This window comes from Vipera ursinii (genome assembly GCF_947247035.1).
Source record: "Vipera ursinii genome assembly, chromosome: 2".
NCBI classification, from domain to species: Eukaryota; Metazoa; Chordata; class Lepidosauria; order Squamata; family Viperidae; genus Vipera; species Vipera ursinii.
In genome coordinates this window covers 268705617-268733084 of record NC_139513.1, presented here as the reverse complement: position 1 = coordinate 268733084, position 27468 = coordinate 268705617, and the positions used below count along the sequence as shown (strand labels likewise).

At 37.1% G+C, this 27468-nt stretch overlaps 1 protein-coding gene across 7 annotated transcripts in view; it reads right to left on the bottom strand.

The window, feature by feature from the left end:
- The window catches only part of PDE4D (phosphodiesterase 4D), a gene marked incomplete at its 5' end in the record, with an annotated part of 752990 nt that overhangs the window by 40469 nt on the left and 685053 nt on the right, over positions 1 to 27468 (bottom strand). For all 7 annotated transcript variants that reach the window (XM_083356283.1, XM_083356285.1, XM_083356282.1 and 4 more), the window contains one exon: positions 18126 to 18238. In XM_083356283.1, the coding sequence (XP_083212409.1) occupies positions 18126 to 18238 (113 nt within the window). The remainder of the gene's footprint in view (positions 1 to 18125; positions 18239 to 27468) is intronic.

Here is a 27468-nt window from a genome sequence, read left to right as displayed (position 1 = left end):
GGTTGGGTACACACAATTCCTGTGTCATCTCTAGTATAGAACTGCCCAGTTCTAGACTCTCCCAAGCTTTATAAAGGTGACTGCTTCATGGGACTTCAATTGAAACAAATTAGGAATTTAGAATTATTGACCACCAAAAGGGCTGTTTTCAGTTGAGGCCATTCTATCCACTGATTTAGGATGAGAGGTTTGTCTTTTTAACTATTTGCCTTTGGATTCTGAAGTTAAGAGAAATATTATTTATGAAACAGAACACGACTCAGAGGTGCCAGCAACCCCTGCCAGCTTTGCCAATTGTGACATTCAGCAACTTCAGAGGGACCACAGTGGGAAAAAGCAAAACAAAAAACAGATTTCATCACAAATTGAAAGCCACCTAGTTTTGTAAGGATTACTGGGATATGCACATAAAAAAGAGTTGAACATTCAAAAGCACTCTTGTACTTAGGATGTTTAGGCTGCTAGGATAATTGCTTAGCTAGTCCAAATGACATAATTCTTTGTAGAAAAGCAAATCCAACTGCAAACTACAGCTGGACTAGAATGCTGAATTAGTTATGGATACCAGTCAATCTGTCAATGTCACATTTTGGCATCAAGAGTTACAGTGACTAGTATTGTGTTTCCAGAGTAACTCAAAGTTCTATTTGTCATCTTAAAACCATCAGATTTCAGGACCCGACAATATATGGGACTGCTTACTTTCAGCAGGTACTACCCAAGCATTAAGAAATGGAAGACAACCTTATCTCTGCAGATAAATTAAATTTTGGTGATTTCATGCTGGTGTAATTATTTTCCATTAAAAGTCTTTAAGAATGTGTTATTTTGTTATTGTAGCATATATACATAGTACACAGTACAATGTAATTTTAGGTCAAATAGAAAAACTGACCTAGGGAATTGCAAGTGTCACTGCAATGGTTTTTGAACTTTGCCCTTTCAATTATTGTTTTGCTTCAACTCTTATATTTATCCTTAGCAGGCAATATAAAAGCAGTGTTGAAAGTTATATTACACTAAGTACTTCATCACAAAGAAAGACGAGGTGGCAAAATAGGTCTTTTTCATCATGGTATTGTAGTAAAAGAGAAATATACTTCAATGTTACCTGAAATCCAGAAGTTAAAATATTATCAATGATCTATAAACTATCTTGGACAATGATACTTTATTCACAAGCGGAATGGGACAATTTGCAGTGGCCAACTCACTGCAGGACAACTCACCATAACCAACTTGCCGCACTGTAGGATAATTCAACAATTTAATTTAATTATTTTAAATAATTATATATATATATATATATATATATATATATATATATATATATTGTCATTCACATTTCACTTTTTTCCTCCTTTTGCAACTTTTCTTTAATGATTCCATTCCACCATTTCTTTGATATTAGTATAATTCTTGTCCCATCGTCCTGTGGAGAGTTTTTTGTGGCTGCTTGGCCACGGCTAATTGGCCATAGCAAGTGGGCCACAGTGAGTTGGCCATGGGGAGTTGTCCTAGACCTATTCATAAGTGTCTTCACTCACAAGCATATTATTTCCCTGGGCAATATATCTTTATCCCCTATCAGAAAAATTATTTGTCAGCAACACTAAGACTACTACACAGTGAAGCCACACCAAATTCATTCTCCATTTTCTTTCAGGAAACAATGGCTATGGACTTATTTCTCTGTTCTGCTTCTAATACAATATATGTCTTTCCTTGCTATCAATAGCTTTGTAGAGAATATTTAGCTAAAACAGTCTTTGTAAAATATTGGATGACATATACTGTACATTCTTAAAATTTAATAATAAAATTAAAATTAAAATAGCAAGCTCATTTAGAGCTATTTTGGATAATTAAAATCTGTGACAGATTTTAATTAGCCCAAAATTCTGATAGTGGGCTGAAAATCACTTTTCATCAATAAAAACAGTAGCATTTTTTTTAAAAAACATTAGTAAATAAAAATTTCAAAGAACACTTCAGTATCAAATTGTTGAAGTAGAATGTAAATTCTATTCATTTACGTCTTAAATAAACAAGGGGCAGATGTCAAATTTAGCATAGCAAAGTTAGATAGAAGCTGCTATGATCAAGAATTAGCACAGTGCTTGTCTGGAGTTTTGCACCAAAGAATCATATGCAGATGGACCCTCCAGTATTTCATGTATTTTTGATCCCACTGTTTACTTTTTTTCCTCTCCCTTCAGCCTTTGAAATAAGGATAGCACTTTATTTAACTGATAAAATTAATTTGCCCCCCCCCAAAAAAAGATTTTCTAACACAATTTCAGCCTCTGTCAAGCAGCAAATATACTTTGAAAGGAAGGAAATAAATTTTTAATATCAATAAATAAACATGACATGATGCGGCTTACATAAAACCTAATATTACTATTAAATGACCAAGTAGGCATGTGCTAATTTCATCTAGAACACTAAAGCTACATCATATTTTTATCCAAGGAAAAGTTTAACTGTGAAATCAGAAAAGGCACTCTATCCTATCATCTATCCATCTATCCAGTGCTTTTTTGTAAAAGAAAAAGGTGCCGGAACTCACACATGTCATACAACCCGCCTTGTCTACCCCACAAGGTTCCATCCAAAAAAGTTGCCGGAACTCCGTTCTGAGCATTCTATGAGAAAAAAAGCCCTGTATCTATCTATCTATCTATCTGTCTGTCTGTCTGTCTGTCTGTCTGTCTTTCTGTCTGTCTATCTAAAGTTCAGATTGAGAGTTATATGGAACATGAATTGCAAAAAGATACAAATGTAGGTTTTATTTAGAAAAATTGTAGTTAGACTATCTCCTATTTAAGTGTGCATTGGACTGCAATTTTATGAGAAAGGAAAAGACTTGTTAAATGTTCATAGCTAAACATTTGGATGAAGATAAAATGATTTTTTTTCAAAAAAGAAAACTGAAAAAGCAGCTTTGAATCAGGAAAGGATCTACCATTACTTTTTCTCTACTCTAAATAGCCTTTGTCCAAATGTTGATTTCTACTGAGTAGCTACAACTGCAAATATGTTTAGCAACCTTGAATGTAGAATTTAAAGAAAAGCCATGTGCATCCTAAACGGCCTAAGCAACCCTCATGATTTTGTAGACCATGTAGCATTTTGTTAACTCCCAATTCAAGCCCTAAAATATTTTTCAGGGAGGTTCTGTGCTTTATTTCTAATCAGAATCCTTAATCTTTGTCCTTGGCTTAAGAGGTTCTGAGTTTCCATTTCCACCTCTAGACACTGAGAAAACAGATCTTTCTCCATCAGCAATACATAGGTTTACGTGGAGGATGAAATCACTAGTTCTCATAGGAGTACCTGACTTACCAAAAAAAGCCAGATAGATTTTAATGACTAAGAATGCTCTCCTTATTGGAAAGAACCATTACTGAATCCAAGCATATCACATTATAAGCATGACCCAGAGAGTAAATCAAACAAAACTCAGGAAATTCAACTGGTTTTATTCACTAGAAGAAATCTGTAACTCAGGATAGCGAAATGGAAGTTAATACCCATTTTATAAAGGAAATTGTTAAAACAAATTCATCCAGATCATGTCCAGATAAACCTTTTATTATATAATATTGCAAATACAGTAACAATTGCTGTTTTGTATATGTATAACAAGAAATATAATTGTGGCTGTGTCAAATGCAAATGCTACCTTAAGGTAAACTACAAAAATGGGCAAATATTTTTTTCTTTCATTGATCAAAAGATGATTGCATAATCAAAAGAGACGATCTATATTTTTGGCAAATTAATACTTCCAAGATTTCCTTCTCTCAAATGTTCATAATTGTAGGAAGGCACGTCTGTAACTTTACAACAGTACAATACTATAAGCAATATTCCTTTCAGAGCAGTACTCCTGGACAAGAGAACAAAAGCCAGATGAAAGAGAATCACAACATTCTGGGAAATGTGAACTTGTTACAGACTTTTTTTTAAGAGCTTGGAAATGAGGCACAATCCAAACAACAGGTCCTTAGTACTGATATGAAAGAGGAAGCTACTTTTCCCAAGGTTATAAGTCCCCAATTCAATCTTCTCCCACGTCCATTACAATCAAGACTTCTCCTTTCCCATCCTTGACAAGACAGACATGGCTTGCCTAATCTAAAAGTGAGCCCAAGCTAGGAGCTTCAATCTGAAAAATAGTATCACAGGGTTTTTTTTCAAAGGGAATTTTCTCTCTTACCCATTTTGCCACCCTCCTAAGTTACATGTTTTGCTCTAGACAAAAAAGCTGCTTCATGTTGATAACATTGTTTTGAGATCTTTATGATGCCAGTTTAAATTAAAAGTAGTCAACAACTTTAAGTCAATCCTAAAATCAACTTCCTTTTGATTGCATATACTATATAGAATAAGTGAAATAAAGTATAGTGAGTCCACAATTTCCAAGAAAACATTCCATTGTGTCTACATGTAAAAGTGACAACAAAATTTCATCACCACTATTGCCTTTCAACTATACTCAAGCAACCAGAAACTTACAGCCAATTCCATTAAGTGCCCAGCAAGGCAAGACACACCCACATTAGCAATCTGGGTGTGGGGGGGTGTTTCTTCACAGGTACATATTCCTATAAAACATCCAAATGAAGAAACTACTAGGAGGCAGGGAGGTTTGTATACCAGCAGTTTTTATTATTTATCATTCCAGCTGTGTTAATATTTTTTAAAAAATTCTATGTCTGGATTTTAAGATTAGTGCCAGAAACTTGCAGAAAGAAATGGATTGATTATGAAAACAGTTCTTTCTTAAATAGAGATCCTACTTTTGTCACATTTTTATTACAGTTTAATTTTCCATACCAATTGAATAATTAAAGAGTTTAATATTGATTTTTTACACGTGAGGGAATGCATTAAAAAAGAGAGACATTTAACCGTCATGTTGCAGCCACTAGGTTTTTTTTCTTTTTAAAAATATTCTTCAAAATTTCTAATGTAATCTTAAGGTCAAAACATGCATTCTTCTACGGCTATTTTTTAAATCTCTTTATTGCATTAATTTTAGAATAATTCCACTGTTCCTATAACTAATGTTTCTATTAAATCTGTAAGCAGGTACAATTATGCAAACAAGAAAGGAGGGGGAAAATACTATTTCCTTAAAAAAAAAAACAATACTGTTCCAGTATAACTCAGAACAGAATATAGTGCACATTTTCAATCCTTAGTACTATTTTAATGGTGCAAAATAAAATACTGGAAAAATTAGGATTTAGTAAACTCAGCCGCAGAGGTTCTTGCCATTAAAGTGGATTATTGTATAAACTCCAACAGAATCTTTGCAGCATCATATGTTTAAAGTATTTCCAATAAGCAACTATTTAACCCGATATCTTAACTTTTTTTTCCAAACCTAAAAAATATGTTCACCAATTTAATTACTAAAGGAAAAAAGGAGGACAGAAGAACAATCAGTTATTAAACAATAAATGGAATCTTACCTGGATCCAAAATTCAGGTGCATAAAACTTTGGCCATATTTCATGCTGTAAAGAGCTCACAGTCATCTTATTCAAAATTTATATCCTCTCTGATTTAATGACTAAGCATCCGAAAGACATAGGCTCTGAGTAGTCAGAAAAGTATTTTGTAGGAGTAATTGTACTATCATTCTCCAACAAAACTTTATGTTGTAACTGAAGGGGAAAGAAATCAGTTCAAACAAATCACTTAAATACCCCCTAAAAGTTACATTCAAATATGTTGATTTTGAAGCAGTCTCAGTCAAGTAAAATTTTGCTGATATATACATGGACACAGCTTTTGTCAGGTACTTTCTGGCTCCTTAAAGAGAGCTATATTAGCCTGCATATACTCCAAAATGGAAACCTCAACCTCATCTCTTCTGGTTGCCATGGCCACGCCATACGTCAGACCTGCACTTTTTTCCCTCAGACCTGTTTATGACAGGCCTAGGTGCTTCCTATTATGGTGCCTGCATCAGCACGGCATGCGATTTGTCAGTAATGAGAGCCCGCAGCAGCCACTGAAGTGATCAGCATGCAGCAGAGGACAGAGATGCTGAGGAATTTGAGCATGCTCCTTACAACTCTGCATAGAATGGCAGTTTTAAGAATTGTCGAGCAGTAGTAGTGCCTCGGGTTTTGCCAGGAGTTGCCTTTTGTTAGTAGCGAGGGAAAGTTTAAATTCTGTACTGCTGGTAAAAGGACTGTTATGAGTAGCCAAGCAGATTGACCTCTATGTGTTTTAACATTGCTTGCTGTCATTCCAGCCTTAGAACAGCAGCTCGGGGTGCAGTTTTATTACTTATTCTTTAGTGGCTATTGGATTTTAAACTTTGGGATGTATTGCTTTTCTTCTGTCTGAAGCACAAGAATCTGTTTTGCTTCACCTGTGGACTTGATGGGAATATACCCCAAGGGGATAAGGAAAACATAAACCAGAAGGAAGTTATGTCAAGGCTGGGTGTTTATCTGCCAACAAAGTCAACAACTAATGCAACATCCACTCAGTCAAGCCACCTTGCCAAATGACTTCACTTGTTCAAATGAGACAAGACTTAGCTCATGTTATTTAGGCCCAGTCACTATAAATTTAAAGATAACACTAATAATGGTTTTCCCAGTTTCCAGTCAACTCCAACTATGTAAATTTTTTGAGGAGCAGAGGTTATTACATCACTGCCCATGTTGACATTGATCAAGTTGCTAGTTTGCAGATATCCACACGTCTGTCAGCACCCTGATAAGAATAAACACAAAAGCACAATTCAGAAAAGCAGCTTTTTTTCTCATACTTGAACACCTTTCACAAAACTAATGTGATTTACACAAGAACACTTTGCACTATGCTGGAGGCTACTACCAAAGGAAATCTGAATGCTGTAAACATAAACACTTCAGAGAAAAATAGAACAATACTCCCAGACTTAAGCTGAGGCACAGAGAGGCAGATTCCACTTTTATCCCAATTACTGACAGAAGGAGAAAAAATTAGCTTCACATATAAGGCATCTGAATCCTGATATCCTTGCTTTATTTTTCTTATTACTTTTTTAAAAAGAATTTGCATTGTGTGCTTAAATTTACAATCCTATCCTTGTTTTGACTGTAAGACTGCTTCCAGGTAAGCCATTTAATATGAATGGAATTTTTTGGGAGGCCCAGACACTGCTTACTATCAATAACTCTCTTGTATTTTTCAACCAGGTTTAGTTAAAAAAAAAACCGATTAAAGACAAGAAAAAAGAACGCCTACAGAAAGTATTTAATCAATAGCACTTAGAAAGTTATCCATTCCATCCAGGCACATCCTAAATATCACTGAGCTCAACTGGACTTATTTCTATAAAGACCTATAGGACTGCACTGTGAGCCCATTCAAATCCATAGAATATACAGCCACGTTGATCTCCATTTCTAGATACTGTTAGCTGCAATTCCAGAGACTGGTGCACTAGCACTTACTGGCACCAAACAATAAATGACACCCATTCAAGTGATATATCTTGGATGATTGGGCCAGAATATTCTTCCTTTTCCACTACCAGGCTATTGCTGTTCTGTAGAAAAGATCTGGTCTCTTTATTCCTCCAGAAGCAATTGTCACTGACCCTAGCTTTATTGTGTGTAGCAACTGAAAGTCTAATAGGCCTCTGCCTTCAAAGTTATCATGGAACACTTTTTAAAAAGCTAGTCTGATATAGCTGTAATAGGCAGTAGGGATGATAGGGATACTGACTCATTAATCTGCAAAAAAAATGTGTAGTCAAAACCTCTAGAGTTAACTATATCTAAGCAATCACAACAATATCTGAGAAAGGTTGCAGAATAATTTATGCTGGTTATTTCTAGAAGGCATGATACAGAGTTTACATTTGAACCAATTAAGTTAGGAGCACCTTGTGGTTTATATTCTAATAATTTTCAAAAACATGGTGTTTGCTTAAAAAAGATTTTTAAAAAAGAGCAAGAGATTTATGATACAATAACTCTGCCTTGCTCATGGGATGGGGAGGGAGGGTCAGGAGACAATCATTTTGCTTGTTAAATTATCTTTCCTGCAACTACATCCATTCTCTAGGAAATAAATTGCCATATTTAACTTAAAAGAAAAAACAGCCTTGAAATGTTTTTATTATCCAAACTAGATTAAACAGGAAAAATATATAACTGTATTTCTATATCTTCAGCAAATATGAAAGAATCATCGGTGTTATCTCTTACCAACCAAACATACATTCTAAGTGATGATGATCCCTAGACCTCACACTTCAGGCTTCCTAATGTTTGGGTAAATGCGTATATTTACCTTATTGTTGGTCATCCTATTATCCTCCCAGCTTTTTCACAATTATGGAATTCTCAAGAGATATGGGCCTTTGAATAAAATGTCTAAAATATGGTAATTTGAATCTGGTAATTTGTGCCTCAACTGAGAACTTTGCATTGCTATGTTGTATGTTTGTTTTCTTCACTAACCATCGTATCAGAAATCTTCTCTAATGCCAAAATTCAAAAGTATCAATTCTCTTACTATCTTAGTTAGTGGGACTAACTTTAAGTAAAGAATTGAATCATTAATATTCTTCATTGTAATTGGCTATCTTCCAATCTGAAAGAACCTTACTATTTTACAAGTAAAATTATTTTGGGGAAAATACTCTTTTCTGTAAATACAATGAGGATGAGAAAATGAAATATTACACACTAGGTTTGATTAAGGGCAGAACAGATGAGTGACATTAAAACGGCAAACAAGTAAGGACAGTGAATATTCAGAAAAGTTGTTTCCTTGATTTCACCCTCGTCCCTCATGCTTGCATTATGGTAACTTTTTTAGGGTCAATTCCAATCCTATAGGCTAGATCCGGTAGGCAACCTCGGCTCTTTTATGACTATGCTGACTGAGGAATTTTGGGAGTTGAAGTCCATGAGTCATAAAAGAGCCGAGGTTGCCTACCCCTGGGCTAGATACATGCACCAGATCCAAATTCTTACTTCCCTACATAGAATATGCTATTGTACTTAAATATGCTTAGAAACAAACACAGAATGCCTACTTTTCACAAATTTTGGTAGATTATGTCCCATGACTTTGATTTATGGACTAAAACACTATTTTAACTAAAGACAGAGGTATTATTAAAAACCCTGTTCATTCAAAACCCTATTAATTCCAACTGCAATGAAGACAAAAATTCTTTACTTAGAACTTAGTCCTACTGTATAATTTGGGCTTCAGTTCTTCCAAGCGTGGCTAAGATTATAGCCCTATTGGGATATTATATTCCATGAATTTGCTTCATTAGATGTACGTACATCTGAGCAGAAATGAGAAGAAACATATTTTCAGTTTAGGAGTGTAATCACCAATACAAAAAAAAATGAAATGCATTTTGGGCTACTATGTCAAGTATATGACTAAATAGAAAAAAGATATGTGGCTTTTTGATCGAGGATGTGGAAGCAGTGATGAGATAAAAGGACACAAACTCAGCAGTAATAAATTAGGCTATAGTGAGAAGTTAAAAAATCTGAAAGAAGACAACAGCAAGTAATTTTTGTAATGTTGACAAGAAAATTATATGTATAAGAAATTATATGGAAGTCATCAGGAATCAAGCTTGATCTGGGGACTTTATCTTGTAAAAACAATTCATGACTGCATATTGGGATGCTAAAAATCCCTGAAAGCCTTACCATATATATGACTGATTCATAGGTTTATGCATAGCTCCCTTGTGATACTACTTATAGGAATGATTGGAATATCCTTGCAAGTGAATGATATTAAGAACATTTTTATTTCCAGGAAGCCAAATGTTCCCATTTCCTACTCCTACAAATCAGTTCTAGCTCAAATCAAATGGGCTCTGATACACAAGCTACCACTATTATCTGGTTTTCTTCTCCCTATCAGCTCTATGCACTATTGTGGCAATGCATCCTCAACATCAGCAACTGTCTTTCCATTTACCAGAATCACAGTTCAGTTGTTAAAACTGTATGGAAGACTCTAAAAATGAAATAAGCTTTTGCACAGGAAAAGTTTATAACATGTTTCTTTACCACTTTATCATTGCTTTCACAAATCCTTCCTACAGGGGAGAATGATACTTAGCCATCCCACCCACTCATCTCCATGGTTACCTGAGAAAAAGGCTGTTGTGTACTCCGGCAGTACCTAAAGCAAGTAGACACTCCTTCTCCTGCACTGTAGAACAAAGACTCAACATTCTTGTATCTCATGCCAAAGCATAAAAGGGAGGAGGTGTGTAGAACGACAAATATATTATTTATTTAACATGTTAAATACAATGTTTGTGTTCACATGAATAAACATTTGTCTATACTACTTTGCTTTATTCCTTCCTTCAACCCATGGATACTTTATAGAGCTTAAGGCAATGTCCACGCTAGAATCTAACCATGCTCCATTGATTCAAGTTAATTCCACCCATATTTAATTAACTCTACCAACACAGTGAACCAAAAACAATGAGCCAAATCACATGCCACAAAAAGAGGCAGAAACAGTTCTAGAAGTATAATCCAGCCTCATTGGAAGAAATGAATTCCCTATCCCACCTTTTGTGATTGAAGTAGAGTTAAATTATTAAACAAAACCAAGTTATTCAAAATCCTCAAAAGCACTTTTGTATTTGAATAACTGGATGAAAAAAAATCAAGGTAACTGGCTCTGTTAGTTAGAAGTTCCTCAAGTTGTGTCTGATGTCAACTCCTATAATTGAGAATCTAAGGCGCAACACTTCTGAAGAGCATCAGCTGAAAAGAATATATTCTAAGATCAAAGATGAAACAAAAATCCATTCTTAAATTGTGAATTCTTGAAAAAAACCACACCAATCTGAGTTACTAATCCTGGCCTGAATGAATCAATAATGTGGCTCAGCAATATCCAATTTATGTTACTCAGAAATACGTCTGTTTCTGTCATCCAGGTCATAGTTATCCCAAAGATGCTTTCCCACGAGGCAATTGGACTGTCTTGTTTCTCTTTGAAGATGTTTTGCTTCGCATCCAAGAAGCTTCTTCAGCTCTGACTGGATGGTGAGCAATGGAGATTTATACTCCTTGCAGACAACTGTTCATTTGCATTCTTTTAGCAAGTGTTAAAGCTACCTGGAGGCTTATCTGTGTCTTCAGGGTCACCTCATTAGTGCAAATGGGTGTGGAGTCTTCTTGGAACTGTTAAAAAGACTGTGTTTTAGACTGGAGATAGATGTCGGATCAGACTGCTCAGACCACCGATTTAAAAAAGAGGTCAAAGAGGCCATCTATGTCAAAACTGAACAGCCCTCTCTCAATAGAGGGGGAGTGATCCCACATCATCTATCTCCAATCTACAAACACAGTCCTTTCAACAGTTCCAAGAAGACTCTACACCCATTTGCACTACTCAGGTGACCCTGAAGACACAAATAAGCCTCCAGGTGTCTTTAATGACTTGCTAAAAGAATGCAAATGAACAGCTGTGTGGAAGGAGTATATATCCTTCCATTCCCTGCCATCCAGTCAGAGCTGAAGAAGCTTCTTGGATGAAAAGTGAAACATCTTCAAAGAAAAACAAGAAAATCCAGTTGCCACGTTGCCTTGTGGAAAAGCATCTTTGGGATACTCAGAAATACCTTTTTTAAAAATTGCAAATATATCTCATCAGTGTTGGCTTTTCCCCCAAGAATGGCAAAAAAACCCCAAATCCATTAATATGTAACCAAAACAAAGCAAGAGTGACTGCATTACTAGACATTATATAACAAAACAGTCATATAATCAGCTGCAGATGTTATGGGATCCGTTATTACTTTTTAAATTTTAAATGGTCAACAGAGAGCATCAATCTGCTTTGCCACTGGGCCAACATTTGTTAAATCAATAGATATATTTTTTCATATTTATTTTATGCAATGGTTGTTATATAAGAAATCAGATTAAGCAAATTATTTTTAATCATATATGACATTATATTTCCTCTTTAATTGGAACGGTTTAATCTATTATAACAATAGTAAAATACATCATAATGTTTAAGGATTGTAATAAATGATCTGTGAAATTGCTTGAATTTATGGCACTTGCAAACATTACTTGGTCCATGGAAATTGGTCACTATGTTATTTTGTATATATATTTGCAATTTCAGTCTAGCAGTGTTCAGTTTCACCATGGAGGTAGATCTGTATAATATATTTAATGTGATTATTGAATTAATTCAGTTTCTGAGTCTGTGCAACATATTCAATAAGAAATAATCAAATGCTTTGCACAATATGCTAAAACATACTGTATATACCTACACCACTATTCAAGATTAAAACTCAAGGGTAAAAAAATAGTTATTATCAGTGGTGGGATTCAAATATGTAAACAACCAGTTCTTTGTGTGGATGCCATTTCCAGAAGTCATGGTCATGGGCAACAAAAAAATAGCTACCAATTCTGCCAAAGTGGTGCGAACTGGCTGAATCCCACCACTGGTTATTATGTCTTTTACTAATCTAGTTAAACACCTTAGGGCAACTCAGCATCTCTTTCAATCAATATCTTATTCTTGATCTAATCTGAGTTCAAATTCTTGTAACCTGACCGGTTTTCTCTCTCTCTGTATGTGTTTGTGTAAAGAGGAACTGGGAGAATGTGAGTTGAATTTGTTTCTTTCCTTGCTCTAACATATGTAAACCCCTTTAACTTTCCATTCCAATGAAAGAGCAGTAGTTAAAATCTTTGAGGGGAAAACCCTTACTGAAATAATATTTACATAAATTGCCTCTAGCTCTGATTCTTATCATGCAGATATGGACAAGACATGCCTGAATCACAAGTTGGTGTCTACCAGTTCCTCTACAACTTTCCTCATCTCTGCTGTATTACTTATGGATATACAGAGTATTGTTTCTTGAAATGAGCAATCTGAATCTGGTAAAATCCTGTTAAGTATCTTACTGCCAGCAAACAGTGGCAAGGAGGATTTTACTAGTATATATATTTAGTACTTAAATAATTTGGATAAGAAAAGATAACTACGGGACAGAAGGGTCTACAGGATTGAGGCAGTTGACATTTACCTGCCCCCCCCAATTCCCCACAGATATATCTGACTTGAGAATGACAGATATACTAAGTATCTATATATTGGTATATACTAATATAATAAAGTGATACAACAGGTATGTTCTCCTATGAAGAAGTCAAATGTGAACAAAGAGGTCATTTTTTACTTATGACCATTTTTTAGCAACTGTTCAAAGTTACAATGGTGCTGAAATAATTCTGGTCCTTGCACTTATGACTACTGCACAAACACATGGTCATGTGATTGCAATTCAGACACTTGGCAACCGGCTTGCATTTATGATCAATTGCAATGTCCTGCAGTAAATTGACTGTAATTTGTGACCCTTTTTGCCTATTTCCAGCAAAAAATGTCTATTCAGAAGAATGGGTTCCCACTTATGACTGTGGGATTTACTTAACAGCTGCAGATATGCCTGATGACTTGTAAAAAGGATCATAAAATTGGGTTAGACTCAACTTACAACCACAATGACATGTGACAGAAATTCTAACCCTAAATTGGTCATAAGTTGAGGACTGCATGTGTACTTATAAACATTTGAGTTTGCAAGATTTTTCTCATTTATAGTTAAATTATCAAAAGACTGTTAAGCATTATTGCTTAATTTGTATAATGTCAGTGTACTGCACTAATTAAATCTTGCTTTTATGGAATATTAGAGATATCAAGCACAGTAATAAAGCTTAAAAAATGTAGTGTCAAAGGTGTTCTAACTTTATAGAATGTTTATTGTTTCTAGGAATACAGGTAGTCCTCGACTTACAACAGTTTGTTAGTAACTGTTCAAATTTACAACAGCACTGAAAAAAGTGACTTATGACCATTTTTCATATGACCGTTGCAGCATCCCCATGGTCACATGATCAAAATTCAAACACTTGCTAACTGACTCATATATTTTTTAAAATTCCATTTATATCCCGCCCTTCTCCGAAGACTCAGGGCGGCTTACAAGCTTAGCAGTAGCCTTCATTCTATGTATATGACTGCTTATTAGGGCATTCACACACACACCAGCGGCATTATTACAAAGTCAGCTTAATTGCCCCCAACAATCTGGACCCTCATTTTACCTACCTCGGAAGGATGGAAGGCTGAGTCAACCATATTTATGATGGTTGCAGTGTCCCAGGGTCATACGATCACCTTTTACGACTTTCTGACAAACAAAGTCAATGGGGAAGTCAGACTCATTTAACAACTGTATTATCAACTTAACAACTGCAGTGATTCACTTAACTGTGGCAATATAGGTTATAAAATGGGGCAAAATTCTCTTAAATGTCTCACATAGCAACAGAAATTTTGGGCTCCATTGTGGTCATAAGTTGAGGACTACCTGTACATACAAAGTCTTCTTTGCAAGCATAGCACAATTCTTCACTGTTAAGTATGAATATTTTTATAGGTCTGTAGTATTTGTAAGTTAAAGGAAGGAATATATGGATACATATGACAGTTGTACTCATAATATGTTAATATTATTACTTTACCAGTACATCTCCTTGGATTTTCAAATTGTTCTGGGCATTACACATGCAAATTGCTAACTACTGATCATCTCTACCCAATACATGACATCAACACTATGGCACAACTAGGCAGACTCACCTGGGTTAAAACTAAGGGGAAACAGGCATTGTGGTGTACTGTCTGTCTATTTATTATTTCGTGACCCAGATTGTTGGGGGCAATTAAGCTGACTTTGTAATAATGCCGCTTGGGGTGTGTGTGAAAGCCCTAATAAGCAGGCATACACATAGAATGAAGGCTACTGCTAAGCTTGTAAGCCGCCCTGAGTCTTTGGAGAAGGGCGGGATATAAATGGAATTAAAAAAAAAATTTCTACAAGTAGATTAGAAGGCTGGAAGGAAACCCAACTTATACTTAATAAACTGACGTCAATAGAGTGCAGCAATCCTCTCCCCTATGCAAGCTCTTCTGCCCCAGAGCCAGTCAAACACTCAACTAACCTCCACCTGGGAAACACCAGCTAAGTCTGAGAATTAAGGCTAGAGGATAATTTCCTCAGTAGGGAGGATTTATCAAAATAACCCTAGTTAGCTACTTAGATATTAATTGCATTTACATGGCTTTGTTTTACAACTCAAGAGCACTCTTGTTACTTTGATGCTTAAAAGGTATCTGAAAGTTTCTGATTTACATGTCCGTGAATACATATGTATTTATGACAGTGTACTATGTCACACAGTGTGAATAAACCATGTACAGCATTGTTCTTGGGAACACAAAACGCCTACTTAGGATTATTTGGAACAAGCCTCTATCTATTCGATATATCTTGGAAAGAAACTTTGTGGCAGCACTCTTTTGTATACAAACAAAACAAAAACCTTTGAGCAAGGAGATCCATTTTTTTAAAAAAAAATGGCAGAAATCAGTTTTTCACAGGATGAACAGTTTTAAAAATTAGTGTTTATGCTCAAGAACCTCTGCTTGGATTATACAATCTCAAAGAAACCCTGCAGTCACCAGCATTAGCAGAGTGTTCCTGAATTCATTTTTGGCTACCGTCTTGAATCACAAGTCACTACATAGCTGAAAATTAGTATACATGTATAGGACTACATAGCTACTATAGATGGCACATAGAATTTAATTAGTAACAAAGAAATTAAAACAGACACATTGGATAAAATAAAAGCAACCATTGTGTGCCTGCGGTATAAATTTTCACTGCTGATGTAAAGGATGGCATCATTCAATCTGACCTTCAAAGTGACTATGGCAACACGACTCATTGTATTCTTATGGAAAACCTTGGCTGTATGGTGCTATTTAGGAAGCAATAGGAAAAGTGAATCCTTTATGGAATGTTTCTTTTCCTTAACAGCATTAAAGAGTCTTCAAATATTATTTACATTCACAATTCCAGTGCCACTATATTATGATACATAAAATTCATCTACCAACTAAGGGAAAAGCAAAATATCCAGCTCAAGTAGTCTACTATCCATAAAAGTTTGTTATAATATGTTTAGGGTACATTTATTGTTCTTAGAATATTTTCATAAAAATTAAAGCCAGCAAAACTTCTTAACTTGAAAAAAGTTTAGGAAATAATCTTACCACATAGAACAAAAAAACCCCTTATTATCTTTAAGTACTTAATTAAGCTTATTACATTATAAGAGATGTAACACAAATATGAGAAACAGTCAACTACTAATGGCTAAAGGGCAAAGGCGACTAAAATTAGAAGTTCACATATCCTTGGCATTGAGCGTGCATACACAAAATGTTGTGCTATTTACACATGACGTTTCATACTGCATTTTTACTTGCAAATAATCATTTTTCAGCTGCCAACATTAGTGATATTCAAGACCACTTCATAAATTTTGTTTTTAAGCAAATGGCTATATTTTAAATATTCCCCTAATAATGTAAAGTAATAAATGCAAAAAAAATGCCTCTCAGAAACAGATGTGTTGTAGAGGAACATTAACTAAAATGCTGTGACTCAGTAATAGATGTATATTGTCTGAAAAATCTAAGTTTGTTATCATACAATTGATCTAAGTAATTGCAGAATCAAAGCATCCTGAAAGTTTTGTCATGCAAGAATTTGGTACAACTGTAATTAACAGAATCCAGTAGTTAAATGCCCCAAAGTACAGAGAGAAATTATTATGACTATATTACATTATGTTCTTAGTATTAAAGAGTAGTGCTCCCCACCTCTAATTAGATATGATCTGACAAACAGGCATACAGCGATAAACTAAAACACAATCACGAGAATAATGCAAAATAGGAAACATCTACTACCTCTTTAAATGTTAAAGTACTTTAATATAACAGAAAGTTGCCATCTGAATAGAGGTGGCAGTGGGTGCTTTTTAGCACTGTGAATACTGAGTGGACTTGCAGAGAAAAGTATCTCTGGGGTGGTTCAGCATCATGATAAGTTGTAAATTGATGATTTTGGTTTAACATTTTAAGTTGAAAACAATGGTTTACAAATCACCCAAACTTAAGCTCCAGGGAAATCAATGAAACGTCTTTCCTTCCAAATCAGCACATTTACTGTTGCCTTTCCAAGGGCAAAAGCTACAAAAACAACTTATTTCATCTGTCATTTATCTAAAACCCATGTGTGTTTAATGTATATTAATGTGTCTCCAGTGGACACATGGCCTTTCTTGCTTTATTCTGTTACAAGGGATTTACAAAAGGCATGATCACATCCCCTATACTTACTATGTTACACTGACATTTACAACACAAATGTATGGCCTGTGTGTATATATAAAGGTTGCAAAACCATAAGCACCATTTGTCCCTTGTTTGTTTTTAAATTGGCAACACACAGAAAAGACTTTTTGCACAACTTTTAATAGCATAAGAAACTTTACTTTTTAATATAATTTATTTTGAATACCCAACCAAACTGATCATCCATCTCTCTTACTTTGCAGAACAAACTGTAGTGGACAAAATGACAGTCTCAAAATCTGTGCTGCTTTTCAGGTTTTCCCTCTAATCCATCCATACCTAGGGTCATAACCTGGTGGAGTTAGACTGTTGCAAAGTTTTGCATTTTTATATGTTCTTATCTAGGATCAATTCTTTATAGAGCTTCAGTTGAATTTGCTTCCAAGCAACTATGCATAAAATGGGATGATAGCCATAAACATTACCAGGAGGTAGGAAACCAGTTTCAGCCCAATTTTATGCATCCTTTACAGGGAAGCTGCAGAAGTGGACAATAATTGCAGTCAGCAAGGCAGACTGAAGGAGGTTTTTTTAATCCAGACCTAATGTATTTATCTTAGATGACAGATCAAGATATCGGAGCGCTGCTATTCTATTGCACACACACTTTTCAGCCTAGAAACCTTGTTGCGCAAAAACTCCTGGCTTCTCCCAAACCCGAGGTGTGTATATTTCCTTCTGAGCCGTCAGGTTTGGCGGGGGAGAGAGAAACAAAGCAAGGCACAGAAGAACTGAAGAGGTGGGATGGGAAGGGTCGATAGATGGAAACACGGGGGTCCTACCTTATTCGAGGCCATTTCGCTGACGGAGTGCCTGGTCTGCAAGGTTTCCAGCTGGTCCAGGCACCAGTCCAGCTCCTCCAGGGTCTCGCTGGCCAGTTTTTGGTAGGCCTCCTCTGCGAAGAGATAGGGAAAGGAGTACTCAGTTCGCGAGCGTTTCACGGGGCTAACAGCAAGCTCCAGCGGGTCCATCCTGCCATACCCAGCCATGGGGGGATGCCCAGTGCCCACACATGAGTTCTGCTCCTTCATATTGCTATGCCCGAGCAAGAAGGAGAAAAGGCGGGCTCCGGTCTCCGGCGGGAATGAGGAAAACAGAAAAGTCGCTCCAGCCTTTTCTTATCGACTCCAGCAACGAGACTCGGCGGGCGGGAGGGCGAGCGCGCCCGGCGGCGCTGCTCAGAGAGGAGTCGGGCGGGGACTGAAGCGCGGCCGGTTCTCCTGAGGAGCGTCGTCCCCCGCCACTCTCGGAGCGCGCGAGGCGGGCAAGAATCGTGTCGCTCTGGCTAGCGGGGACTTTGCCTTCTGGCAAACGAGAGGCGTTTAGGCGACACGCAGCCGGCCGGCCGCTTTCCTCCCTGGGGCTGGAGGCAGCCAAGCAGCCAACACCTTCCTCCTCCTCCTCTCTGTCCTCCTTCGGGCAAGCTTCAAGCCTCAATGAATCAGAGCAGCGGCTGCCGTGTGTGCAAGCCACCACGTTTCCTGTTTGCTCAACTTCTCTGTGCGTAGCGAGACGCCGCGGCAAAGCTGAAACTCAGCTCTGAGGCTAACTAACAGCTCCAAGGGAAGCGCCTCCGTTCCTCCAACCCTCCCGGTTTCCTTCCTTCCTTCCTCGCAGAGAAACCCTTTTTTCCCCCCTCGCCCTGAGAATCTTAATTAAAACATCAACTCGCTCTTCGTCTTCCCCTCCCCTCCACCCTCGTCCTTATTGTTTCGTTCTTTCTACTGAGAAGGGGAGGAGAACAACGCCGTGGCGCTTTCAGCCTTTGAACAGGCGTCGCCGAGAGTTTTGGCGAAGAAAAAAAAAAAAAGGGGGGGGGGGTTTGCGTGTGTGCAGCTGTAAAGGGGGAGGGGGAAGAGAGAAAGAGAAAACTCGGCAAGGAGTTGGGGACTTGCTCCACTCCGCCTCCTCTCTTTCCCTTCCAGGACGACGTTAATGCTGGCGCTGCTCCGTAGGACGAGCGGGGAGCTCCGGCGCCGGCTTACCACCTGCGCGGAGCTGAGCCAAAGCCGCGGGAAGCCCCAGCGCCTCGGGACCCGGGAGATCTGATATAACTAGAACTGACCCGGGCCGTTGCGCTTGGTTTTAGCATCGGGCCTGGTGCTAACGCCGAAGGCCCTCGGCTTTAGCGCTTGGTGAGAGACTTGGCCGCGTTCAAGAGCGCATTGAAGCTTTTTCGCGCCGCTTCTTCGTACCGCTTTAATGCCCGAGATTAAAAAAAAAAAACACCGTTTCTTTTTCTCAGAGCTAATCCGTCTACTACAGCCATGGCCGAGCGCTCATAGTAGCACTACTGTCTGCAAGGCACTCGTGGGAGATAAGACTATTTGAAAGACGACTTTACGGGACTTTAGGGCTCCGTGGGAGCCACAGGGGTGAAATGACACCAACTCTCTCTCTCTCTCTCTCTCTCTCTCTCTCTCTCTCTCTCTCTCTCTCTCTCTCTCTCTCTCTCTCTCTCTCTCTCTCTGTTTTTCACTCACTTACTCACTCAGTGGTGGCCTCCACAGATCAGCAAAGGGGTGGGTTGCACATGGGCTACCTTTTGCAGCCAGTGTGCCTAAATAAAGCCCCTCGCCAGTAGCTTTACATTCCTTGTTCCCCTTTCGCATTACCTCTGTCCCTGGCTACCACATAGCCAAGGGATTTGGGCTTGCTGTTCAAAGTCCAGGAAAAAAAAAGCAGTCTCTCTTAATTTATAAGGATTGCCTGCGCACTGCAGCTCTGCATTTTGAGAGCAGTCCCTATTAAGAGAGAAACCTGCCTTGACTAACTGGTCGCTTTCTGCCCTCAGCTGAACCAAACTCAGAATGCTGGCTCTTTAAACTTCCAAGTGCCCTGCTCTTCATCCACTGCTATTACCATCACTAAAGATCTGTCTAGGGCATTAAATAGGGAAAGCATTTTACCATCTTTGGATACACTCCAAAGATGAGTGCTTTTAAGGTCTTGTTGATTTCAGTAAAGGAGAGGGTTAAGAACATCATTCAGTCTCTTCTAAATCAGCATGACTGATTTGTGCATAACTGGCTGGCCAGTGCCTGTAATCTTTTTTTTTGGCCTCAGCACTGCTCTGATGGAAATTATATTCTCACATTATGGACAAATAACTAAGGTCATCCAACTGAAAAATGATTAGGACTCAGGTCTTTTATCTCTGGTTTGCAAATTCTTGCCTACTATAGTGTACCATATCCCGTACAAATTTACTCCATGTTTTCCTTAGCTTATCATTCATACTGGGCATTACACTGAGTATTTGCATAATTTCAGTCTATTGTGTCAATCTAGCCAAATAATCATCAGGAAAGACCTTTTCAAATATTGCAGCATGTTTACTTTAAACCAAATCCCAGAGGGAAGACGTGTGACTGACGTGTTCCTTTGCATAGTTTGTTTTGTGAGTTGAGGGGGAACATCTTTTCCATTTTTTTTTAGAGACCTGTTTGATTCTCTCCTTTTGCCCATTAAGTCTGTCACCAGAGAAATGAAAGGCTGAAATGCAACAGGCAGGACTAACCCTAAGCCAGGTATTAATTTATTGAATCTATATCCTGCTATGATGACACCTGGCATGTATGAAAAAATATATATGAAATGATTACAATGCAAAGAACATAAAGAAGGAATAAAAATAATAATTACGAAAAATCCAAAGTGCAGATCTGTTTTGCTGAGCCAGAGCTTAGATCTGTGAAATATGGATTGATTTAAAAAGTACATTGGATTGTGTAGATTAGGCATGTCAAACTTGCGACATCACATGACGTCACGCAATGTATCGTGACATTTTTCCCATTGTCGGCAATGGGATGGGTGTGGTTTTGGCGTGACGCATCTGGCCAGTGAGCTGGCAGTTTTGAGATGCCTGGTGTAAGCTACACTGTATCTTCCCATCAGCACTATTTAAAATAGGCTTTTGCTGCTCCAACAATATTAAAAGAATCCTAAATTGAGAAAAGGAAGGTGAACTCCTAAATATTTTTAAATAAAAAGTGGTGAGAAGTCAACCATGAAAGATTGAAAGAGGCCTATGTAATGTCAGAATTATCACTGGCAATATAGGTAGTGACTGCCTCATTAACCAAGCTTACAAGAGTGATGAAAAAGTAACTTTGTGACTATTCCTTGCATTGCCTGTGACCTTCACAGGACTGTAAAGCGAAGCGAAGAAAGGTCACAAACACAGTCATGGTCTTATTTAGGAACTGTTTCATTTAATGATCAAGTTGCCAGTCTCAATTGTAATAACTAAATGAGGACTACTTACTGCAATTGTGTGGGACCTATCTAAATAATAGTGATGGGCTTAACTTCATTTTAAAATTTGAAGTGTAAAATATCTGAAAGAGCTTTGTGTTTCAATTCTTCTTTACTCCAACAGCTGCACTGCACTGAATGGTATAGAATTAAAAGTTATGAAGGTAAGGGAAGCTCTTCACACTTAAAAACATAATTATCAGATTTTCCTAGATGAAATTTAATGCAAATGTCTCCAAATCAGACTACTTTTAGGGAATACTCAATACTAGATATATTGGCACATATTAAACCATCTCCAATGGATTTCTTTTATAATATACATGTACCAGTAATAACCAAGACAAGCGTGCTCAGACCTTTTAAACAATTACTTGTCCATATTATAGATTTGTAAAGTGATACACTATGTATATGTGTGTGTGTGTGAGAGAGAGTATGATATAATAATCCAGCATGAAATTGCCAAGATCAGATTGATTCTTTATTATGTCTCAGAATCTTTTAATGACAACATTGACAAAATTCTACCATCTAATATGATATTCTGAGCTAGCGTTTTCCTAAATTTATGAATGGAAAAAGAACCATAATATTTTTGGATTTATCACTATTCAATAGAGGCCAACTTTACTCTTAAAATATGGAAAAGATTCACCATCAATATGAAAAAGGGTTAAACTACTTTACTCAGAAAAAGAAAACATTTGGTAATTAAGAGAAACTTAATTTAAAAGGATGACTGAGGATATGTAGACTTACTTATCCTTGGAACGGAGTCTGCAACAGAAAACTAAAGTAATGGCTGAGGTTGTGCAGAGTAGACAATACTCCATACTATAAGAAGGGAATTAACAGTGCTTTATTGTTTCCTATGTTAAAAATAACTCTGCAAGTCAAACATTAGTGTTAATACCACTTTACAATGCCTCGGTAAGGCCACACTTGGAATACTGCACGCAGTTTTGGTCACCATGATGTAAAAAAGATGTTGAGACTCTAGAGTACAGAGAAGATCAACAAAGATGATTAGGGGAGTGGAGGCTAAAACATATAAAGTAACAGTTGCTGGAATTGTGTATGTCTAGTTTAACGAAGAGAAGAACTGGGGCTGACATGATAGCAGTGTTCCAATATCTCAGGTTGCCACAAAGAAGAGGGAGTCAAGCTATTCTCCAAAGCACCTGAAGGCAAGACAAGAAACGATGGAAACTAACCAAGGAGAGAAGCAACCTAGAACTAAGGAGAAACTTCCTGACAGTTAGAACAATTAACCAGTGGAACAACCTGCCTCCAGAAGCGGTGAATACTCCAACACTGGAAGTTTTTAAGAACAGACTGGACAGCCATTTGTCTGAAATGGCATAGAGGTTTTCTGCTTGAGCTGGGGGTTGGACTAAAAGACCTCCAAAGTCCCCTCCAACTACTACTACTACCTATCATCATCATCATCATCATCATCATCATCATCATCATCATCATCATCATTATTATTATTATTATTATTATTATTATTATTATTATTATTATTATTATTAGACAGATAACCAAAATTATGGATTGAGGCAAGATTTGAAATTAGTAAATGTAAGTCTTTTAGATTACATACTAAATACATCTTTTAATATTTTAGCAAATTGTAATTTTAGTCAGGATATCATGCCTATTGTATCAGGATAGAAGGAACAGCATTGAAAATTTTACTGATATTAAAGCAATAATAGAATCAGATGGGTGAAATCAATTCATAAGACTTCTTGTTGGATTTCCTTCTGTTTTTCCACACCATCTCAAATTAAGATGATATGAAATTTGGTCTGGTGGTTTGAATTTTAAGGCACTAGGCTAGAAAGCAGGAGACTGTGATTTCAGGCCCTGCCTTAGCCATGAAAGCCAGCTGGGTGCCTTTGGACCAGTCACTCTTTCTCAGCCCAACTCACATCACAGGGTTGTTGTGGAGAAAATAGGAAGAGGAAGGTGTGTTGGATATGTTCACCACCATGGGTTATTTTTAAAAATAATAAAGGCAGGATATAAATACAAAAGGTAAAGTTTCAGCTTGACATATACTATATATGGGTTATAGATTCTGTTCCAATTCTTTTATTTACCTTGATTTACAGATGTCCAGGAAGTTTACACTAACAGACAAATTTGAATTTCTCCATTTTGGTACAAATGAAAACAAATAAAAGAACTAGTCAAACGATCTAGAATTCCTTTGAATATTTGTCATATAGATTTCATTAAGATTACTTTAACTCAGATTTATTTGTATCTTGAAAGCCCTTTTTTTTCCTCTTTCACATTATTTCAAACAAATTTTGTAGGATAATTTTCCCTGGCAAATGCATCTCTTGATATTCACTGCATAGTTATAATTTCCTGTTAGGAAAGATGGATTTAATTTTCTATCTTTTCAGTGTATGGCACTTACTTTAGCTTTTTCAGTGATGGGAATAAGGACTTTTCATGAATGAGAGATTGCCCAAATAATTTTAAACTGTAAAAATGAAGTAATTTTCTTGGTCTTTTTGTCTTTACATACATAAAAAAGGTAAAGGTTCCCCCGCACATGTGTGCTAGTCGTTTCCGACTCTAGGGGGCGGTGCTCATCTCCGTTTCAAAGCCAAAGAACCAGCGCTTGTCCGAGGACGTCTCCGTGGTCATGTGGCTGGCATGACTAGATGCCAAAGGCGCACGGAACGCTGTTACCTTCCCACCATAGTGGTCCCTATTTTTCTACTTGCATTTTTACGTGCTTTCAAACTGCTAGGTTGGCAGAAGCTGGGACGAGTAACAGGCGCTCACTCTGTTACGCGGCACTCGAGATTCGACCCACCAAACTGCCGACCATCTGATCGACAAGCTCAGCGTCCTAACCCACTGAGCCACATACATACATACATACATATACATACATACATACACATACATACGTACATATATGATGAAGTTGGAAGGGACGTTGGAGGTCATCTAGTCCAACTCCCTGCTCTGGCAGGAAATCCTATACCCGTGGTGGTGAACCTATGGCACAGGTGCCACAGGTGGCACACAGAGCCCTCTCTGTGGGCATGCGCGCCATCACCCCAATCCTAGGCCTTCAGCTGGGTTTTATAAAACCTTTTCGCTTTAGGCCTTGTGCTGCCAGGTGCAAAAAAAAAGGTTCAATCAATCAATCAATCAATTTCAACTTCTTGTGGGGAAAAAAAAAGTTCTCGCAAAGTTGGAATTAACTTTTTAGTCCCACCCAGTCTTCCGTTACCACTGCAGCCACGCCCACCCAAAGGGCCATGCCCATCCGGCACACAATGATACATAAGTGGGTTTTAGATTGCAGTTTGGGCACTCGGTCTCTAAAAGGTAGGCCATCACTGCCCTATACCATTTCAGACAAGTGGCTGGCCAATCTCTTCTTAAAAACTTCCAGTGTTGGAGCATTCACTACTTCTGGAGGCAGGTTGTTCCACTGATTCTAACTGTCAGGAAGTATATGTATATAATATTTTGTCATGTTATTTTTTTCTTGCTAATTTATATTTATTTATATTTCCTCTTTCTAAACCACCCATCTCCCATGGAGTGGAGCTCTGGAAGGTATACAATATATGATTACTTCATTGTATTGCAATAAAAAAAAATAAAATTCCTTGTGATATGATAGAATTTGAGAAAAAGAAAATAACATAAAACTTCCTATAAAACCTTAACTATAGTTAGTTTGGAGTATTAAAACAAAATCTACATCCTACTTTAACATCCATACTAAAATAATTCCTAAATATTAAGTGTAAACTCATATACAGAACTTTTTGTAGTAGAAAAAAATGATCCATAAATTTAAAATAATACACAACTATAGTCATTATCATTACTATTCCTATTCCTATTAACGTTTAGTCTTTTTTTTTAGGTTGGGAAATCCTTGGTTAACTTTCTTCTTTACTGTGAACTCACTGAATGACTATAGGCAATGCTCTTTCTCTCTCTGCCTAACCCATATATAGTAGGAATAGTAATTGTTATCAACTCAAATTAATTCATTGCAAAATAAATGCCTCCTTCCTGAAGGTTTTGGAGACTAACCTACTCTACTGGTCTAAGAAGTAGATAGATATTTTATGATTTCCCAATTTAGAGCTGAGAGTTAGCTCAAGACACCCAGTCAACTTCCAAGTCTATACAAGATTAAAAACTGGGTCTCGGCTTCTAGTCCAGGAGCACCTTAACTACTACACCATGCTGGCTTGCCATCTATACAAATGCATTTGTATGCTTATAAAATTATTGTACTGATTTACACATTATAATAATTGTTGCAGATTATTTATTTGCAGTATTTCTAACTCACTCCAAGCCCAAAGGATTCTTGGTGGTGAGTAGAATAGAGGAATATGGTGGGAAACTGCTTTAGTTACTAGAAATTTCTCTTTGGAAGAACAATGTTTTCAAAGATAACTATCTGAACACTTGGAGATATTTGGAATCTACAAGAATCTAGCACTTGAACTTTGATCTACAGAGGCTTCAGAACAATAGCCAATAACTCCATTATATGTGTTGACATGTTACAGTAATGAAAGGTTTACAGGAAACTAGGAACCAGCTATGACCTCATCAATGATCCAGTATTTTGGGTCAATGCTAATCTATGCCAGATTTCTCCAATCTGAATGCCCTCCAGATGTGTTGGACTTCTTTTCATTCTTACTTCAACTGATTATAGGCTACTGAGCTAGGAAAAGGTTCTTTTCATTTTAACAAATGTACTGACGAAATTATGGCTATAACAGTTAACAGTTCAATCAGACCTGGCTATAACAACAGAAGACCAGTCAATCCTTGCTCAGTTGTTTCTGAAGATGTCAACCATGGTTGCTGGTGAAACATTCGAAAATGTTTGAAAGCTCCTACATTCTTTTCAGTCTGCTAGACTATATAACAGAATATAAACAATAACAGAAAACAATCTTTATAGATTTCCTAAATGAGATGAGTTGGCTCCAAATCTAACTCTCAAGGGACTGTTTTCCATACTAGGAGCATTCTTTCTAATGTGCTACAAAGGTTCATAAGGAGAGGTAGGTTAATACAAACTACTTGTCCAGTAAACAACTAGCATGATTTAAGATGTTGGTATTAACACCTTAACAATATCATTCCTGGGATTTTCTTTGAATTTTCACTATATTATTAAAGACCACCACAGTCCAGACTTTATGAACCAGCAAGCTTGACTTTAGCATGTAATAATCTGTAAGTCTCTTCACACACCACCTTCACTGTTATAAGTTACCTCAAAAGAGTATGTTGAAGCAATTTCTGTTCTGTTTAAGACAAAACAAAATAGCTTAGGGGCAACAAAAGTAGCAGAAGGCTGAAGACCATTACTTTATGTATATTAAGTTATGCAGCCATCCAGTATTTTTATATAAAGATACATTGGACAATACATAAATTCTGTGAGGTTCCATTGACACAGAACCACAAATGACATGTTATAAGGTAAACAGTAATTTTCCATTCATTCATTCAGCATATTCAAATGACAAGGGATTGCTTTGTTACTTGTTTCCTCAGGATTTTTCCCCTATTTACTCTCTTTCTTTCATTCCTTCCTTTTCTTCCTTCCTTTCCCTCTTCCTTCCTTCCTTCCTTCCTTTCTTTCTTTCTTTCTTTCTTTCTTTCTTTCTTTCTTTCTTTCTTTCTTTCTTTCTTCTTTCTTCCTTCTTTCTCTTTTTCTCCCTTCTTCCCTCCCTCCTCCCTCCTTTCCTTCCTCTTCTCTTCTCTTCTCTTCTCTTCTCTTCTCTTCTCTTCTCTTCTCTTCTCTTCTCTTCTCTTCCCTTCCTTTTCTTTTTCTTT